This window comes from Chlamydotis macqueenii, chromosome 16, assembly GCF_036417535.1.
Source record: "Chlamydotis macqueenii isolate bChlMac1 chromosome 16, bChlMac1.mat, whole genome shotgun sequence".
Lineage (NCBI taxonomy): Eukaryota > Metazoa > Chordata > Aves > Otidiformes > Otididae > Chlamydotis > Chlamydotis macqueenii.
The window spans coordinates 16,054,558-16,073,156 of NC_141571.1; the positions used below are offsets into that span (position 1 = coordinate 16,054,558).

The following is an 18,599-nucleotide window of genomic DNA, read 5'->3' on the forward strand; positions in this document are numbered from 1 at the left end:
GTGTTGAGGACACCCGGACAAAAGGATCCTTGTGGTCTGGAGCTGGCACAGATCGGGTGTTCCACCACACAGGGGCTTTTCCAGAGGCTCGGGAAATCCCGCCCGCCGGGGAAGCGGCTGTGGGATGGGTGGGATGATCCTCAGGATCTGCTGCTCAGGTCACATGCTAAAGGAGATAAAAATCTCCTGGCTCTTTTCCGGAGTCTCCCTACATGCTCACTGGAAACCTGAAAAATTGCCCCAACACAGTGATTTGTGGGTGACAGCCTGAGTGCAAACGTTAGCGGGGCTTTGTCTGGAACAAGCTGATTCTCCAGCTCTTTGGGGTTGGCGGCTCCACACCTGCTGCAGCCCGCGGAGTCCCGGGCTCCTTCTCCTTGGCGTTAACTCCGGGCTCTTGGGCAACAGCGCTCCCCGATAAGCGGGTGTCCAGTAACCTGTTGCTCAACGCCTTTCCCTATTTTACAAATCTTGATTTACATTGGAATTATTAAAACCACAAATGCTGCGTTATACACCTGATTCCCCAGCCCAGCTTTTTCAATTCAGGCATCTTTCCGCTCTTCCCGCAGCAGCTTTGCTATATAAGGCCCCGCTGTCCCCGCGCGCTGAAGCAGGGGTGCCTGTGGATCGTGGCACGCGCTCCCCTCAACCAAGAGCCGGGCACTGACAACCCAAGCTGGCTTTGAAATTCAGGGTAAGGCCAGGTAAATCCGGTCAGAATAGCGGGACGGGGTGTTGTAAGCCTGGGGGGACAGAGCCCCCGTTTTGCCTACAAGCCTTGCAATATTCTCTGGTGAGCAGGAAAACCAGGGGAACAATACCAGTAACGGTGGAAATGCAGGTAATTCGGGTTTATAGTGGTTAGCCTGAAAAAGTCAGAAGAGAAGGTAAAATAAAAATGCTTCTCAGAAGGAAAAACTTCTATTGGACAAGAAGTTTGAGATTTTTTGTGTTGCAATGTCCTCCTGAGGTGGTTGTTATCATTTTCACAGTTACAAGGTCAAAAGGTGCCGTTTGAAAAGCAAAGCTCTATTCCAAGCGCGCGCTGCGTGTGCCGCGGCAGCACTGATCTGCGTCCCTGTTCCTGGGCGGTTGTCGCAGGGGCTCGGCGCAGGCTGTACATCCGAGTAGCCGTTTCGGACGGGAAGCACAGACGATGTCGCGGTGACCAGGGCTGGAAGGGAGCGTGTTGCCCTGGGTGCCCAGAACAGGTGCTGGGGCGCGCAGAGCCTGGCTTGATGGAGCAGATGTGCGTGCGGACATCCCCCTCCCGCTCTGCGTGTGCCCAGATCCCTTCGCCGAATGTGGCTCTTGCTCGGGAACTGTTCTGGTCCTCCACAAGCTCAGTTTGCCATTCACTGAAAAACTTTCACCCAGCTTGGAATATCTGACTCAGCTTCGTCTCCGGGGTCGCCCAGGCTGCTCCCACTCCATTCCTGATGTCCTCCCCAGGTCCCGCCGGCACGTGCAGCGCTCCCAGCCGCAGAGGAGGCACCATGCCGCTGGCCCTGGGCATCGTCCTCTGCTGCGTCCTGCTCACCCCGACGCTCAGCCAGCCCAAAGATGCCGTCCTCAGGCTCCACAAAGATGTTTTAAGCGACGGTGAGTCACTGCCTCCTCTTAGCGGGACCCCTGGTGCCTCAGTTCTTGCACATTTGGGATTTACCAGTGCCCAGCCCCTGCGATGCTGCCACGCTGTTTGCCGTATTACTGGTGCGGCCGCAGCCGAATTCCCCTGCCCTGCCTCATGCGGATCACGACACGGCGCCTCCTGACCTGAAGCCCAAAGCCCCTTTTCTGTTGGCATCGCATACGGGAAAAACTGACAGTGGGTGGTTTGGGACTGGGACAGGCAGGGGTCGTAACGGGGAGCACAAACGGTGACCCAGGAGGAGCACGGCGAGTAGCGGCGCAGGCAGGGGGCTGGCAGCTGCCCGCCGGTCCCTGCTCGTGGGCTGTGGGGGTGGCCGGGGAGGCAGCTCAGCCTCACGGGCTGACGGCAGGCGATGTCTCCAGCTCTCACAGGCTCGCTCAGGCACAGTGATGCCCTCCAAGGTGCCCTCGGAGAGGTGCCGCTCGGAAATGGACGTCCTGGCACAGACGGAAGTGGAGACCTCTTGGGTGGCCTCAGAGGAGATCTCCTCGGTGGTGGCGGTCTGCTTGGTGGCCTTACTGGTGGCTTGCTGGGCAGTGGTGGTGGAGGGCTGCTGGGGGGGCTGACTGGTGGTCTGCTTGGTGGAGGGGGTGATGCCGGTGGTGGCTTGCTGGGTGGAGATGGTGGTGGAGCTGCTTATGGGGAACATCCCAGACCCCCTCCCAGAGGTTGGCCGGCAGCTGGTGGCGATGTCCCCAGGGATGCCATCCCTGTGGGGGCAGCTGGAGGAGCACTGGGACAAGGAGGTCTGCTTAGTGACGGAGGTCTCCTTGGCACAGCAGGCATCCTTGGTGGTCCCGGTGGCCTTCTTGGCAGAGGAGGGCTGCTGGGAGGCGGTGGCCTGCTCGGCGTCCTCGGGGAAGGTGGCCTGCTCAGCACCGTCCAGGGGCTCACTGGGTAAGGATGGCACCGACCGGGCTCCCTGCGGCGGGGCAGCCTCAGGGCTGGCGGGGGGAGCAACGGCGCAGATGCTCAGAGCTGGTTTGGAGCTGGTGCTCTGAGCCTGGAAGCCCCGCCAGGTTTGCATCGCTGGCTGCGAAGGAGGCTCTTGAGCGACAAGAGGGAAGTGAAAGGAAAGAGCGGTGGAAAGGCGCTTGTCCGTAGAGGGTGCACTGAGCTGCGTCAGCCCTGGGCGGCAGTGCTCGCTGCCAGTGCTCGCTTGTTCGTGGCCACCCCGTTCTAGCTCTTGTGCGAAGCGCAGCAGCAAGCAGAAGCACAAGCAATAGCAAAGCAACTGGAACAAAGCTGCTGATGAACAGGGAAATAGTGGGAAAACTTGCTGTGTGTTGCCTTTTCTGGTCTAAACGGCCTCCCACTCGCCCACCCATTGAGCGGTGTCTTTGTGCACGTGGTGAGCCCGGGGTGGGCGCCGCCACCCGCTGTGTCCCCTCGCTGTCCCCGCAGGCTGCGGATCGTGGAGCTGACGCTGCCCAGAGTGTCTCTGCGGCTCCTGCCTGGCGTTGGTGTCCACCTCAACCTCTACACCCGGGTGGCCCTCAATGCCAAGAGGTAGGGCAGGCCTGTGCCGGCAGTGCCAGCTGTGCCCCCGCGCCCGGTGGAAGTGCCAGCACGAGGGGTGTCTCCAGGTGGGATGCTGCTCCTCTTTGGCACGAAGAGGCTACTCCTCTGAAGGTCGCTCCCTTCCCCTTGCCCAGTGTCCTGGGTTTGCTTGACATCGCCGTGGAAGTGAACATCACGGCAAGGGCCAGGCTGACCATGGACGGCACGGGCTACCCCAGGCTGGTGACAGAAAGATGCGATACCCTCCTCGGCGGCGTCAGAGTCAGGCTGCTGAGAGGGTGAGTGCTGGAGGTGTCCTCTGCGGGCGTGAGCCACCTCGCCATCCGGCTTCACCGGCCCCAACCCGCACCCGCACCCCGGCAAACGCACGAGGGCATTTCCCCAGGCACAGCTCAGTCCCGCGGGCGACTGTGACACCAGCAGGTGACAGCCGCTCACCGGCCACGTCACAGCGCGGAGCAAAGGGCGTCAGCGGCCCCTCTGTGCCCCTCGCGCAGCCGCAGCGGATGGACGTGCTGTGCCAGGGGCTCCGCGGCCGAGCAGGAGACCCACAGCGGTTCCGAGGGGACACCTCTGTCCCGCGCGCCGCATTCACGGCTCATTTTAACTGACAGTGCACGGGATCTTCTGAGGCGTACGCACGTGGTGTATAAATCACGGAAACCACCTGGGCTGCGGCTGCTTCTGCTCTTTTAAGGAGGCTGTACACTGGCAGATAAAAGGCAGCAATAAATTTCCCACTGCCTATTTTGGGATGCAAATTACACTGCTCTCACACAAAATCCGGGCACACACAGCGCTTTGCTGCTGCAGTTGCCTTGCTGCAGGAGGTCTGCGCTCCGCGCTGTTCTGGGGAATTGTTTAACGAGACCCATTTACTCTGCAGCAGGTTTTTTTCACGGTGCTCCTTTATTTCCCCCAGCCTGCTCCCAATCGTGGATAATTTACTGGCAAGTGTCCTGAACAGACTTCTTCCTGATGTGGTGAGTGGGAAAAACCTGCACCCCAGAATGGAGCAATGGCTCTGAAAACCTGCGGCGCAGCTCTGGGCGGCATCGCTCGTGTCCGAAGCGGGACCGTGGCCGCTGTCCCAGGGCTGCGGCGTTCACCCACCCGCCCAGGGGTTCGGGATTGCTGGGGACACAGGCCCTTTCCCCAGCTGCTTGGAGAAGCTGCTCCCTCCTTCCAAAAGCAGGGCCAGCGAGCCCGCCGCAGGTGCCCGAGTGCCTGGGGGTTCCTGTCGATGCCCCAGGCCGTGTTACGGGCTGGTTGAACCTCTCCCCTCTCCTGAAAGCCCCAGGGCTCTTTCCAATCATCCCACATGGGCTCCTGGGACCCGCTCCTAACCCCACTTCTCCAGCAAAGGGCATGGTGCCCAGGGCTGATCCGGAGCTGGCGGAGTCACCAGTGGGGACTGCCGCCCCACACGCCCACTGCTCCGTCCCAGGGAGAGCGCGGCGGAGCCGAGCTGGGCTGCGTGCCTTCGTCCAGCTGCGGGCGCAGGTTGCTCACCCTCCCTCCCCGGCTCTTGCAGCTCTGCCCCATGGTCGATGTTGCCCTGGGACTCCTCAACAACCAGCTGGGCCTCGTGAACTGTGAGTACAGGGTGTGCCCCCCGCCTGCCCTGCCGTCCCCCTCCTGTCACCTCCGCTCTAGCCGCGTCAGCACCGTGATGCTTCCCGCTCCACTGCTGCACCCCAGGCGGGAAGAGCAAACCCCTGGCTTCGCCCCCAGACCCCAGCCCTGCCCCGCGCTGGGAGCGGGGACCCCGGGGAAGCTCCCTCCCCGGACCTCACCACCCCCAGGCAGCAGCCGGGGAGCAGAGCCCAGCGCGCCCGGGCCATGCCGTCCCCTCCCCGTGCCGTCCCAGTCCTGGTCTCCGATCGCGGACAGCAGGACCCCTGGGTGTGTAAGGGTGGCATCAAGGGGGGCTGTGAGCCATCCCCGCCACTCGCAGCGGTGGCACGCACTGCGCGTTAGGGAAACAATCGCTCCCGTGGTGTTACCGCTCCGCACGGGAGCACTCGGAGCCGGGGCCAAACGGCTGCCCCGAGTCCGCCTGCCAGCCAGGGCTTTTCAGGAAGGGAAGAGCTGCCGGGCGGGGGCAGGGGTGTTTGCACCTGAGCCCCGCAGGGATCGCTGACTGCCCTCCTCTCCTCCCAGCACTGGTGCCCTTGGGCTTACTGGGCAGCATCCAGTACACCGTGTCCAGCCTTCCCCTGGTAACCGGCCAGTTCCTTGAGGTAGACCTGAACGTAAGTCCTGCATCTTCTCCCCGCATCTACGTGCAAGAGCCGGGATGTTTCCCGTGGGTCCGGGAAGGTCACCTTGGGCCACAGGTACCTGAGCAGCGGGCCCCAAGGTTGCTGTGAAAAGCTCAGGGAGGTCCCGGCTCGGTGTCCTGCTCTTGCTGCTGTCCCCGTCACGGGAGAGCGCAGCGGGGTTTGTATTTCGTGAACTTTTGGAGAAGGAAGTGTCACGGGGCCTGACTTGGCGTGGTGGCGCAGGCAGCCACTTTGCACCGAAGGAACATGAAGTTAACCATAAAGGCAAATATTGCAAACGTTTTGGCCTGCTTCCCTCCCCTGTAACTCCAGAGCGTCATCGGGCGAGTGGCAGGAGGCCTGGTGGACCATCCCCTGGGAGTGCCCGAAGCCGTCCCCGCGCCAGCGCAGGTCCCCATGCCGCCCCTGCCGCCCATGGCGGACACCAGCTCCTCCCAGCTGGGCCTCTCGGCGAGCTTCCTCGGCGCGGTGCTGTCCGTCCTGCAGAAGGAGGGTGCCCTGGACCTGGACATCTCCACCGGCATGGTGAGCGGGGAGCACTGCTCGCTCGGCGTCGGGAGGGCTCGGGGCTGCCGGCCGCGCAGTGCGCAGGCTGGTCCCGCCGCGGCACGCTTCAGCACCTCTGACCGTTTATCAGGGGCTCTGCTGTCGTGGGCATAACGCGCGAGGGAGAGCCGCATGGTAAAAGCCTCTTTACCAGTGGAAGCAGATTCTGCCAGAAACCGCCACGCACGCACACAGCGTTTCTCTCCTCTCTGTCACAGTTTCCTGAGCTCCCGCCGCTGACGACGTCGACCCTTGGGGCGCTGGTCCCCGCGGTGAGTCCTGGTTCCCCCTCGCACCACAAACCACCCGGTAAGAGAAGCAGTGTTTGGAGGGGGGCCGTCCCAGACGTCTCATGGAGGTGAATGAGCTCTGACCTCAGTCCAAACCTGGAAACCGCGGCAGGCCAGAGCCCGGTTTGCCGCCCTGTCTCCCGCAGCTCCCTGGGCCACAGCTCCTGGATGCGGGGCTGTCTGTGCCCCCGGGCCAGGACGAGCTGCTCTCCGCGGGGCTCGGGGCCTCCGCAGGGCTGAGCTCACGCCGGCCTGAGCACCCCAGCCAGCTGAGACGCAGACCTGTTGGGCTGGAGCAACCCGGGACCAGCTCTGCCCCGAGAGCTGCACGGTGCAGAAGCTGCCGGAGCGGGCAGCCCGCCCTGCGGTTCCTGGTTACAGCCCCGTTTGTGCTCCTGCCAGCAGAAACTTTCCGTTTTTGCGTGTTGGCAGGTTGTCAAGGCATACCCCGAGCCACATGAACTGCTGCTGAGAATCGCCGTCCCTGAGGCACCGGTGGTTACCCTAAAGAAAAACAAAGGTGTGATCCAGCTCAGGGCGACTGCAGACGTGATGGTGATCCACCCGGACGACGTCCAGAAGTCCCTCTGCTTTCTGAACATCGTACGTATGAAGGAGCAGCCCGTGCGGGAATCCCTCCTGTGGTTCCCCCTCCCGCACGGCGGACGCGGGGGTTCCGACAGATGGGACCTGCACCCAATGTGCCAGGGCTGGGGGAGCCACCCCTGCCCTGACCTCCCTGTCTGGCCGCAGGATGCCTCCTTGCTGGCCCAGTTCTCGGTCAAGGACAACAAACTGAAGATCGGCGTCAGCCTGGAGAAGTAGGGCACTGGGCTTCATCGGGGGGTGGCCGTGGACGCGGGACCACTGGGGTGGCGCGGCGAGGAGGCGCCAACAGCACTGGCTCACCAGAGGAACTGCTTGGGTTTTACCGACCTCTGCTTCCTCCCACAGGGCTGGTCTCTCCTTGGCCTCTTCGTCCATCGGGGGTTTTGATGTAAGGACGTGTGCAGCCTCAGCAACACGCGAAATCTGTTGCCGAAAGCAAAGTGCTGATAGATATTGGCTCAGGAGAAATAAGGGCCACTTATGGTGCACCGGTTCTGTCGTATTTCCAATAGCACCTTTCTTTCACCTCTGGAGATGGATTTTTTTCATAGATGATCCATAGGCAATTTTCAGAAAAAATCCTTGCTGAGCAGGAGAGGTTTTGGGTCCTCAGTGAACCGCAGGGCATCCCACACCCACCCACCACGTCCCGTTGGGATGCACCTGGGGAGGCTCATCCCAGTGCCTTGAGGGGACAAGGACAAAAGTCAGGAGGAACCCTGGGCTCTTCGTCACAGCGTACCTGCAGACGGGGCACTGTGGGGTCCAGAGGTGGTTACTGCAGGCAGCTTTAATGCCAGCGGGAAGGGGTCTGTGGAACTACAATTTGGGACTAAAAATTGACCATAGCATGCTTAAAGCCGTTTCTGTGGAATTGGGAGTCTGCATCAGGTGGGTGTGGAGCTGGAGCACCAAGGGTTCAGGTCTGCACGTGCCCGAGGACAGGGTGAGGCCGCTCTGACCGCGGGACGGGGCCAGCGGTGGCATTTGGGCGACCCCTCTCCCTGTTGCAGGTCTCGCTCCTGGAGATGCTCATTGGCCGGATTCTCGAAGTTGCGTTCCTGCCGGCCATGAACGGTGAGGAGGCTTTAACGCCTCGTCTGTGCCTGCGTTTGTGCCAGGCCCGTGCTGGGCAGTGAGTTCACGCAACTGTAACCCCTCGCCGCACGGAGCCGGAGCCAGCGGGACGGACGGGGTTGCTTGTTTATCCCAGCAGCATTTTGCCGGGAGCTGAACCCGCACATCACAGATGCGGGGCCCCGCAGCCCCCGCCATGGGGCTGTCCCCCACTGCCCCCTTGCTGGCAGGAGCCAGTGACAGTGTTTTACCAGAGCACTGCGCTCCACAACACGCAGCCTTTCCAAGAGCCTTGCGTTGCGGAGGGAGGGCTGTGCACGCAGGGGGGATGGAGTTGGGGATCGAGCCCCGGGCAGAAGCTCGGCAACGATCCCCCTCCCGCGGCACTGACTGGGACTTGTGACCCGCAGAGGTGCTGGGAGCGGGGGTTCCCCTCCCCAGGCTGCTGAATGTCGACTTCACCAACGCAGACATCGATGTCATCGAAGTGAGTGCCCAGCCCGCACCCAGGGTTCCCCCGCCGGCACCCCGGCTCCGCTCTGGCGCAAAGGCCGTGCCTGTCGCTGACGCGGAGCTTGTTCAGAGGGAAGGTCACCCCTTCACTTTGCCAGGATCTCATCGTGCTGTCGGCGTGAGCCGGGGGCACGGGCTGGGAAGGGACCCCCCTGGTTGTCCCCCTCTGCCCCTGGGGGGACAGGAGCCCAGCCTGCCCGAAGGATGGTGCGCTGCGTTCCTCTTCCTACCTAACACAGCAGAACAGCAGCTTGGCCTCTTCCTTGCAAATGTCACCTGCGTTGCTTGGAACAGAAAGGAACACGTCTGGTTTTTGCCTCCAAACGTTGTGTTTTGGACTCTTTTGTGAATGCTCGGGAGGACATGCGTGTATTTTGTGCTCTCAAGCCTGGCTTTAGTAAAGTCCAGTGCTCTCTGCAGCCGCAGCGGGTGCTCGAGGCAGGGGGGTGGCTCTGGTGAGCCCCAGGGGTTCAGAACAAACCCTCCTGAGCTGGAGACCCAGGCCGCAGTGGGTGGGCAGCCTGCACACCCTGCCCCGTGGCCCAGCTGTGGGGTCTCTGGTTACCCTGAGGACCCCGCACACCGCCACCAGCGCTTTACTGGGGCTGTGTCGCGGGAGCGCCCAGGGCTGCGGGGGCGATTCCCCCATCGATGCCCAGAACCTTGCACAGCCTCACGGTTTATTTGTGCGCGGGCCCTTTCCCGCTCCTCGGGCGCCTGCTGAAGCGATGCAGCCTTGGTTGGTTCACGGCTCTGAAGTTGCCTCGCTGCTGGGGTGAAGGGAGCGGCTGGGACGGGTGTAAAACCGCTGCCCTGCCCTGTCCTGTCCTCATCCACCCTGCAAACTGCCTGGAACCTCAGACTCAGGGTTTTCTGTCATCTTTCCTGTTCCTTTTCCATTTCCCTCTATATTTATTTCCCCATTTTCTTTTATTTGTGGTCTCTCAAGCCTCCTCTAAACTGCCAAGATCTTTCTTGAGGCAGGAGCCATCTCCTGCGCACCTCCGGGTGCCGAGCAGCTTTTGTGGTGCAACTGGCGTGCCATAAACCACACGCTCTTTAGTTTGTGCTGATTTCTTTGTTTTTAATCACTCTTATGCTGTTTCTGTACCTAATTAGCTCACTGGGAGTTTGTGCGTCCCATGGAAATTTGGCGATGGAGAGAGAAGCGGCGTCCTGGTGGGGTCTGGGGCTCGCAGTGGGGCTGGGCGCGTGGGGAGGATCTGCAGCTGGGGGCTGTTGGGTGCTGGCACCCTCCTGCTCCATTCGGGAGAGCGAAGTCAGAGGGACACCGAGGAGCCGTGAGCGGCAGCAGCCACCCACACCACGGCCCATGTCCCCGCCATGGCCACGGCGAGGAGCCGCGCAGCGCTGGGCTGGATGGGCCCTGACCCAAAGCATCCCCTGCCCCGTGAGCCTCTGCCCCAGCACCCAGGGGCTGCGGGACGGTGCCCCGCTGGACCCCCGGCCCCGTGCAGCTGCCCCCGGCATGCACTGTCTCGAAGAGGGCGCAGGAGGGGACAAGCCCCCAGGAGCGTGGTGGCATCGTGCCCCGGCCAGGCAGGAGAGCCTGCGGGCACCGCACCCGCCCCGGGGGGAACGGGGCGAGCTTTTGGGCTGGCTGGGTGCTGCTGGCCGTGGTCCGGCACCGCTGTGCGAGGGTCACACTTGACAGCCAGCGAAGAGGAACTGTCCCTGCTCCATCCTGCCCTGGACTTCCCTCTTCCCGCAGCCGGTATATAAGGGCCGCTCCCGCCGGCTGTGCCGGGAGGCCGTGGGCAGCTGCGCCGCAGCGGTGAAGGGCTCCAGGTAAGCAGCGTTAAGGTGCCGCGGCCACAGCGCTCCTCTTCCCGGCAGATGGCCCGCAGCAGAGCGTAACTCGGCTTTGGAAGCGAGAATTTTAACGATGTTTTCCTTTGATTTCTGTAGCAGTACTTAATCATTTATGAAAATGAATTTTTAAAGCTAGCAAAGCTCTCGCCTGTCAAATTCCACCTGTATTTCTGTTGTTATTCAGTTTGTTATAACGACTGAGCTGGCAGAAGGGACCGGGAGGTTTTTCGTGATCTCGCTGACCAGAATTCAGACCAGTTTTCACCTTATCAGGTCTCCTCTCTGCTGCATAAACCAAGCGTTTACCTGCAAAGCCACGCGTTTTGCGCGTGCAGGACGCTCAGCTCGCTCCACCACGCGTGACCGAGGAGGGGCCAGCCCGGCGACACTGTGAGTAACGGCAGGGGTGGTTGTCCGTCTTGTCACGTACGCTCCAACAGACCTGCAAACCCTCCCGGCACCCTCTCGCGATGCTGCGCACGTCGCGCGGAGCCCCTCCGACAAATCCCCCTGATTGTATTTGACACACTTTTCGACTAAAGCCGCTCGGGCCTCTCTCTCTCCCCTGTTCAATAACCACGGCTGCGGGAGCCGCGCACCGTTACACCCTGATCAAAGGGAGAATGTCAAAGACGGGCTGGTGAATTAAAGTCTAATTTAATTGTGCCGAGAACTGTCATAGGGGGATTTTTTTTTTAAGTCTCTGGAGCAGATGAAGAAGTAGTTCAGTCTGACCTAGATAATGTTATTTCTCAGCGCTGAACCCCCAATCTGCAGCCCGCACGCTGTTTTTCTGGGAAGGGACGAGCCGGGGCGCCTGGGCTGGGCCGCGGGCTGTGCAGGGGGGTGCTCCCTTAAACTGGGACCTGCGGCAGTGCCTCGGCGGGCGCCTGGTTTCGTTCCTTTGCAAACACCTTTCTGGGCAGGAACAAACACTCCACAGCCGTGGTTGCAGCCCCGGGAAGCCCAGCTCGTGCAGGAACACGAGCTCCTTGAAAGGGCTTTCTTTTGCGTAGAGGCAGCTCAAACACGAGGAGCACAGGCTGCGGGGTGAGAAAAACAAACAACCTGTCCACGGAGAAGTGAGTCTGATTTTGGCTGCACTTTGGGCTTTAGCAACACAAGGTGCTCTCCACAACGGGGAGAAGGACGCGGCTCTGGCACACCCCATTCTTTACCCAGCCGGGCCCCTTGGAGTGCTCCTCCTTCAGGGCTGTTTCTGAGCGGTCAGAAGCCATCTGTCTCACTCGGTACAAGGTCTTCCTGCCGCAGCTCCATCCCTCTTGCTCTCTTTAAAATGGCTTTTTCTCCCTCAGAGCTCCCCTGCGACGTCAGGCGCCCAGCTCTGCAGCGGAGCAGCCCAGCCAGGCACGGAGACGTCAACGGCTCTGGAGAAGCACGGCACCACGCTCCAGTTGCTCCCTAATAATGGGGAGCAGGTTGACCTTTCTGGGTCCAGGCTGGTCCCTTGGGGCTGGGGGACAGTGTCTGGGGCTGCAGGTCCGGGGGGAGACCTGCCCCACCGCCCTGGGGCAGCACACATGAAGGATGGAAAGCCAGACCGGTGCCCAGGCTTGCCAATTCCTGCGCGGTGGGGCTGGTGCTTGGGCTGATGTGGGTCTCTCCACAGGTGCTGGGACCAGAGATGCTGCCTTTCTGGTGTCTTGTCCTCCTTGGGGGCCTCCTGCCCTGCTCCCAGGGCCTCCTCAACCTGGGCAGTGTCCTTGGGCTGAGCCCAGCCCAATCTAAAGACGGTGAGCTCCGGGGTTTTCCATGTTTCCCAAGGGAGTGTCACGGCACAGCCGTGTGTGTCCTGTGTTGAGTGTCATGGCACAGCCGTGTGTGTCCTGGGCTGAGCCCAGCCCAATCTAAAGACGGTGAGCTCCAGGGTTTTCCATGTTTCCCAAGGGAGTGTCACGGCACAGTCCCGGTGTGTCCTGTGTCATGTTGGGCTCGTGGAGTGTCCCTCTGCTCATCAGGGACCTGCCTCTTGGCCCAACATGGCGCAAAGATGATGACCTCACGAGCAGGTCAACCCAATGTAGCTGAACCAACCTTTCTTGTCAGTGAAATCTTTCCAGCAGTGGCAGTCTGATTAGTAACTGGGACTTCCTTGGTGCAGGTCTGCTTGGTAATGGTCTTCCCAGCAGCGAAGGTCTCCTCAGCAAAAAAGGTGGATTGCTTGGCACGGGCCTTCTTGGTGAAGGTGGGCTGCTTGGTACCGGCCTCCTTGGCAGAGGAAGTCCAAGTGGAGAAGAAAGCAGAGGTCCCCTTGATGGAGGAAATGAAATTGGTGGATCTGGCGGGCTTGGCACAGGCCTCCTAGGTGAGGAAGGTCTACTTGGTATGGCTGCTCTTGGGAGAGGGGGATTTCTTGGCTATGAAAACCAGAATGGTAATGGAGATCATACTGTTGCAGGAGGAGAGCCTGGCAGCAGTGGCCTGCTTGGCACAGGCATCCTTGGTGGGGAAGGCCTTCGAAATGGCCTCCTCAGCAATGGCCTTGTTGGCAACGGCCTCATTGGCAATGGCCTCCTCGGCAATGGCTTTGGCAATGGCCTCGTTGGCAATGGCCTCCTCAGCAATGGCCTTGGCAATGGCCTCCTCGGCAATAACAGTCTTCTTGGAGAGAAAGGTCTGCTTGGCACAGGGCTGCTTGGAAAAGGAGGTCTCCTAGGCAATGGAAGTCTACTTGGTCTTGATGGTCTTGTGGGTGGAGGAGGACTGCTGGGTGGAGGACTGCTGGGTGGAGTACCTCAGAAGTCAATGCACTTTGCCTGGTAAGTCAGAGCAGAAGCACAGCAGTGGTGCTTGCTGCAGGGTAACAAATAATGTCCGGAGGAAGGGTTCCCCCAAAGGCATGCTCCGGGGGACCAGGTCCCTCCTGTTATACCAGCCACCAGTCCCGGGCTTGCAGCTCACGTGAGGAGGGGGAAATTCCATCCAGAGATGGGGAAAGTCTTCCCCATGGGAGTGAGGTGACACTGCGATGGGCATCCTGAAAGATGGGGGAACTTCCACCCTTGGAGATGGTTGAGACTTAGTGAACACAGCCCTGACCCTGCTTGGAAGTTTGGTCTTCTTGGAGCGAGGGTTGGCCCTTCCCCACCTTTTCTTTTAACTGAGACTATCTGCACAGGAAACAGGTGAAGGGGAGACCAAGAAGGGATGGGGCTGCAGGGGCTGCTGATCCTGCCTTCTCAAAGCGGGTTTGCTTCGGTGTTGACCCCCAGGCTGAAGGCGCTGAACCTGGAGAACATCCGAGTGTCATGGAAGGTCCTTCGTGGGGGCGAACTTGTGCTGAACCTGTACTCGAAGCTGGTGCTGCGCTTGCCAGGGTGAGCAGCGCTGGTGGGCGAGACAGCGAGGCAAGGCCATGGGGGCCTGAGGGTGCTGGGGAGGATGGGACCTTCCTGGTGCTGGAGAAACATCCCCAAACGCTGAGCTTTGGTCTCCTCCATAACCCTCCCAAGCCACAACAGCCCCCTCCTTATTTTTCAGGATTTTTCACTTTCTGAGCGGGTCCTCGGTAGAAACAAACATCACGTCGCACATCGCGCTGACCCAGGACTCCCCCGGCGACCTCAAGCTGGTGATCAAGGATTGCAGCAACCTGCTCGTTGACTTCAGTGTCAACCTGCGGAAGGGGTGAGCGTGGGAGCGTTCGCCGGTGCCGGGCTCGCCCCGCGCACCAAGCGGCTGCCCCAGGGTCATTCGCGAGGACCGACCCATTGCGCGCAGCAGCCGAGCCCGACCCTCCCGGGCGTACGTGGGGTGGGACCGTGGGCTTGGCGCAGGGCTGCGTTTCGTGCTGGGCGTGGGTTTCTCCCTCCCTCGCCCCGAGCTGCCCGGCCAGGCTGGAGTTTCTAGACTCAAGACCACCCAGCACGTCACAGAGCAGGTCCATTCCACAAAATTCCCAGAGGCGACATGCAGATCCTCTGTCCAGCCATGAGGAGCCCACAGGGTTTTCTCTCGGAAAAGCCAGTTTTTTTCAGAAACCTGCAGGGGGGTGGGATATTGGCACGCGCACAGCGCAAAGGTTAAAACAACGCCAGGACCAGCTGCGGGTCAGCTCTTTGCCAGCTTGCAGTGGGCAAAATTCCAGTCTCCAATCTGGGCACAGGTTTACACGTTAACAATCGGATTGCGAGAAGCAGACAGCGCAGTCCTGAGCATCCACGATTCCTGCCAAAGCCTGGGGAGCGGGGCCCTGCCGCGCCTTTCGGCAGCAGAGGAACCGGAGCTCCTTCTCGGTGCCCGAGCGTCACAGAGCGGCAGAGCCCTTCACGTTTGTCCTGATGCTGAGCCCGGGCCCCCACAGCGTCCCGGTAACTCTCCTCTGTCTTCTCCCTTCCCAGCTTCCTCGCCAACGTGGTGAGCGGGTTGCTGAACTCTTCTCTGCGGTCCCTCGTGCCTGCGCTGGTGAGTGCCTGGACGCCCTGCGCTGTAGGAGGCTGCACTTTAACTGAAACTGGTACTTTCTGCCCTAATTGTGCAGCAGAGTTACACACACACACACACATGACCACATCCCGTAAGTGAATTCACAAACTTCCTTGCTCCGTCTCGCAGCCAGGATCTATCGGTTAGCAGTAATTCACATTCCATCAGGCAGTGTTTCGGGATAATTTGCAGCCGGGTGCTTTCTGAAGCGGCTCCCGGTGCCGAGGCGGCGCGGTGAGCAGGGCTGACAGCTTCACCTGGGAAAAAGGCGCTTGTGAGAACATCTTTTGTCCTGTTAAACAGCACCGGTGCCATCTCCAGAAGAGGGCTGAACAGTTTATATAGCTTCTTTTCCACGGAGGAGGCTGTGCTCTGGGAGCCGATTGTTCCGTCCTCATTTAAAGTCTGTGGCATTCAGCGTTAGGGGAACGTGTGGCTGCCCCGCGATGTTCTCACCAAGGCTGTGCCGCTCTTTACCCCCGCAGCTCTGCCCGCTGGTGAACATTTGGTTCAGCATCATCAACATGAAGCTGCAGTTCCTCAACCGTGAGTGGCGAACTCTCCTTTCGATATTAATTTTCAGCCCGACATTCAAGTTCCGCGTGCCTGGGCACCTCCTTGGGCAGCTGGTGTCCTCGGGGAGCCGGAGGGAGCTGCGGCGCACGGAGCAAAGTCCCGGCTCAGCTCCCGCTCCGGCGGCTCTGACGGCCTCTCCCCCTGCCCAGGTGTCATCTCCTTCGGGCTCCTGGGGAAGATCTACTCAGCCCTCTCCAATTTGCCGGTGACATCCGGGCAGTTTGTGGAGCTGGATTTGCAGGTACGGCTGTGTCCCGTCCTCGGGCCCCCCGCCCGCCGCCTCCGCAGCCGTGCACTTTAACGTCTCCCTGGTTTTTGCAGAATTCCCCGTTCCCAAGCGCCTTCATCGACTGGCTCCTTCAGAGTAAGTCTGGCCCTGATGTCACGATGGGGATCCCCACGGGTGCCTGTGACCCAGGCAGGGGTGGCGGAGGGGACGCGGCCCTGGTGCGGGGTAGTGGCCGAGAGCGGGGAGCGGGTCCGCGTGGCCGTGGGGCGCAGCCAAAGCCGGGGGATGCGGTGCCTCCCGGAGTGGTCCCACAAAGCGCTTCCAGCCCAAGCGGCACAGCAGAGCCGTGGGGCGGTTGGAGCCCCTGGTCCTCGGGGACACCCCCGGCTCTGACGCGGGCGGGTTTCCTCTGAGCAGCGTCTGCCTCGCCGCGCTCCATGGCTCTGGGCGTACGGTCGGAGACAAAGTCTGTGCGCTCTACTTATGCCCTGCGCAGCCCTGGAAAAGTCACCTCACCCCTCGCAAAAGGATTCAATAATATTTACTTAATAGGAGTGAATAATAGTCCTCAGGATGCTGTGAGGATTAATTAATATTTGCAGAGGTGATTGGAGGAGCTTTCAGCTTCATACGCGTGCAGAGTTAATGTATGGAGGAGGGACAGAGGAGCTGGAAGGCGTCCCAGCCTCCCCTGAGCCGTGTTCCTCGGGGCACTAAATCATCCCTGCCCGCGGAGCCGGGGCTCTCGGGCACCGCAGAGCCCAGCCTCACAGGTGGGGGCTGCCGGGGGGCCAGGGGCCGGAGCGCGCTGACCCGGTCCCTCTCCCCCAGCTGCAGGTGCCAATCCCGGGAGCAGCCAGTAGCCGTGGGGCCGGCGGCACCGTGGGGTAAGGATGATGTGCTGGCTGGAGACCTGGCTCCGAGCTCTGCAGCTGGATGTGCCGGTACCGGTGCCAGTGTTGTGCCAGTGCCTGGGCTGGGCGAGAGGAGCCCCCGGGGCCAACCCTGCTGCCTGGTAGCAGGAGGTGATGGGGACCACGGGGCTGCTCCTCCAAGCTCCTGCGCTGCCCAAAACCTCAGCCCTGGCCTCCCCCCCAGGTGCCCCTGCGGGCGATTCCCACCGCGCCACCCCGAGGAGGAGGGAAGTGAGGAAGAGCAGACTCGATGCCCAGGGAATGGATGCCAAAATGGAAAAACTCAACCAAGAAAATAAACTATTCCTTCTGCGCTATACTTCAGCCTTGCCAGCCTTCAGTGTCTGTCCAGCCCAGGGTTAGCCGTGCCGGTGGTTAGCCGTACCAATGGCTAGCCGTGCCGGTGGTTAGCCGTACCAATGGCTAGCCGTGCCGGTGGTTAGCCGTACCAACGGTTAGCCGTGCCGGTGGTTAGCCGTACCAATGGTTAGCCGTGCCGGTGGTTAGCCGTACCAATGGTTAGCCATGCCGGCGGTGCTGCTCGCAGCGGAGCCAGCGGCGGGGCCCCGGGCCATGCCTACGTGCCCTCCTGGCCGCCACAGCCACTCATTATGGCAATCACTGGTAGCTGTTCGGCGCAGAGGAGGCTCTCCTGGGGCTGGCCCAAGACAGCCCGGCTGGCCACGGCGATTCCTGCCCCGTGCAGCCACCCCACGGGAGTTTGTGAGTTTGTGAGTCTGCACCAACTGCAGGAAAATCCTGGGAGGGAAGGGAGGAACGGGACAAACGCTGGTGAGAGGGAAACCCTGTCTTCGCTCTCCTGCTTGTCCTGGCTTGGCTGACCACTTCAAAAGGAAATTTTGCTGTTCCCAGTGATTTCATGCTGCTAAAAAGAAGGCAAAAAGCCCTACAGTCTAATCCAGCCCTGTCCTTAGCTGGTTTGTTCCCAGTTGTGCTTTGAACTGGTGGGAGTGGATGCTGCCCTGTCTCGTCGTTGCCCAGTGGGTTGGGACGCGCTGCGCTGTGGGTGAGCTGGGTTCACGTGCCTTCTGTGGCTCCTCGCAATAAAAAGGATTTTTCTTCATCTGCATTCAGCACACGATTTGGTTTCTTTCCAAACTGCCGGAGGAGTTTTGCATTTGCAAGGGTTTTGTTATTTATCTCGCCCATCAGCCACAGGGGCGGCTCGCATGCGAGGAATATTTAGCAGGGAAATCTGCCGGAAAGGCTGGGAACCGTGCGGAGCTGGGCCCCGGGCTGAGCCCGAGCCCTGCCCGGCCCCACGGAGCCCTGCAATTCCAGTGGCTGCAGAAATGTGGTCACTGGGAGAAATAAATATTCCCCTCGTTTGTACGTATGCAAATTTATTCTGCCCTTGTCCCCGCGCTGCTGGTTCTGTTGTTCTCCGTTCCCGCTCCCCGCTTGTCGCCAGCGAGCTGGGAGCTGTTTGACAAGAGCAAACACAGCCCCCGTGCCCCCCGGGCTGGGACCTCTGAGACCCCGCGACGAGCGGGCGGCATGGGCTGGCGAGCTCTCAGTGCAGGAGGAGCTCGCTGCCGGCCGCGGCGGCTGCTCCCCACACCAAAATGCATCCCGGGGTCGGCTGTGCCGGGCTGCCCACCTCCAGCCAGGGCGTCCCTGGGCCCTGCCGCCGGCGCTACCGCTGTTCTGAAACCACATACCTGAGCCGCTTTTGTCAGAAAGTGGGGTTTTTGTGTTAAAGTGGCTCTGGGCAGCAACCACGGCTCTGCACGCAGCAGCGGCTCGGGGAGGAAAGGCTCAGCGGAGGAGTGAGGGGGCCCTGTGCAGCCGGTCCAGAAATCACCTATTTCAGCTCCAGTTCCCCACGGAATTATTTGATTTGTAAGCAAAAGCTTTCAGTTGTCTTTTTTATTTTTTTTTTTCTTTTCATGAAAGAGCAAAATTTTCACTGGGGAAAGATGCTTCTCCTGTAGCCTGACCTGCAGCTCCCGCACGGCACGGCCACGCGGGCGCTCCGGGAAGCTGAGCTTCACGCCAAGGAGCTGCGCAGAGGCGAGGAGCAGGCGGCCGGGTGCCCCTCGATGGCCGCGGCAGAGCTGCGAGCAAAGGACAGGGACGGGC

General features: G+C 61.0%; 2 protein-coding genes across 2 annotated transcripts; both read left to right on the forward strand.

The window, feature by feature from the left end:
• Positions 1–1,499: 1,499 nt before the first annotated feature.
• Positions 1,500–8,708, forward strand: LOC147598763 (BPI fold-containing family B member 4-like). Its single transcript, XM_086761080.1, has 15 exons — positions 1,500–1,605; positions 2,020–2,554; positions 3,062–3,166; positions 3,313–3,456; positions 4,101–4,161; positions 4,713–4,773; positions 5,342–5,433; positions 5,776–5,988; positions 6,228–6,281; positions 6,732–6,902; positions 7,053–7,120; positions 7,254–7,296; positions 7,922–7,985; positions 8,396–8,472; positions 8,597–8,708. Exons 1-15 carry the CDS (start codon positions 1,500–1,502, stop codon positions 8,618–8,620), a joined length of 1,818 nt encoding a protein of 605 aa, XP_086617206.1. The 3' UTR covers positions 8,621–8,708.
• A 2,674-nt stretch (positions 8,709–11,382) lies between these two features.
• Positions 11,383–17,590, forward strand: LOC147598764 (uncharacterized). The gene is made up of 12 exons (XM_086760855.1): positions 11,383–11,413; positions 11,962–12,085; positions 12,454–12,657; positions 12,751–13,111; positions 13,565–13,669; positions 13,833–13,979; positions 14,693–14,756; positions 15,263–15,323; positions 15,503–15,594; positions 15,675–15,717; positions 16,414–16,469; positions 16,681–17,590. Exons 2-11 carry the CDS (start codon positions 11,977–11,979, stop codon positions 16,443–16,445), a joined length of 1,218 nt encoding a protein of 405 aa, XP_086616981.1. The 5' UTR covers positions 11,383–11,413; positions 11,962–11,976; the 3' UTR covers positions 16,446–16,469; positions 16,681–17,590.
• The last annotated feature ends 1,009 nt before the right edge of the window (positions 17,591–18,599 follow it).

Excerpts from the sequence above, each read along its gene's own strand:
- LOC147598763 (XM_086761080.1), top strand. The coding sequence starts at position 1,500 with ATGCCGCTGGCCCTGGGCATCGTCCTCTGCTGCGTCCTGCTCACCCCG. Across the intron at positions 4,774-5,341 it reads CCAGCTGGGCCTCGTGAACT|CACTGGTGCCCTTGGGCTTA; the intron begins GTGAGTACAGGG and ends CTCTCCTCCCAG. Across the intron at positions 5,434-5,775 it reads TCCTTGAGGTAGACCTGAAC|AGCGTCATCGGGCGAGTGGC; the intron begins GTAAGTCCTGCA and ends CTGTAACTCCAG.
- LOC147598764 (XM_086760855.1), top strand. The coding sequence starts at position 11,977 with ATGCTGCCTTTCTGGTGTCTTGTCCTCCTTGGGGGCCTCCTGCCCTGC. Across the intron at positions 12,658-12,750 it reads GCTTGGCACAGGCCTCCTAG|GAGGAGAGCCTGGCAGCAGT; the intron begins GTGAGGAAGGTC and ends ATACTGTTGCAG. Across the intron at positions 15,718-16,413 it reads CATCGACTGGCTCCTTCAGA|CTGCAGGTGCCAATCCCGGG; the intron begins GTAAGTCTGGCC and ends CCTCTCCCCCAG.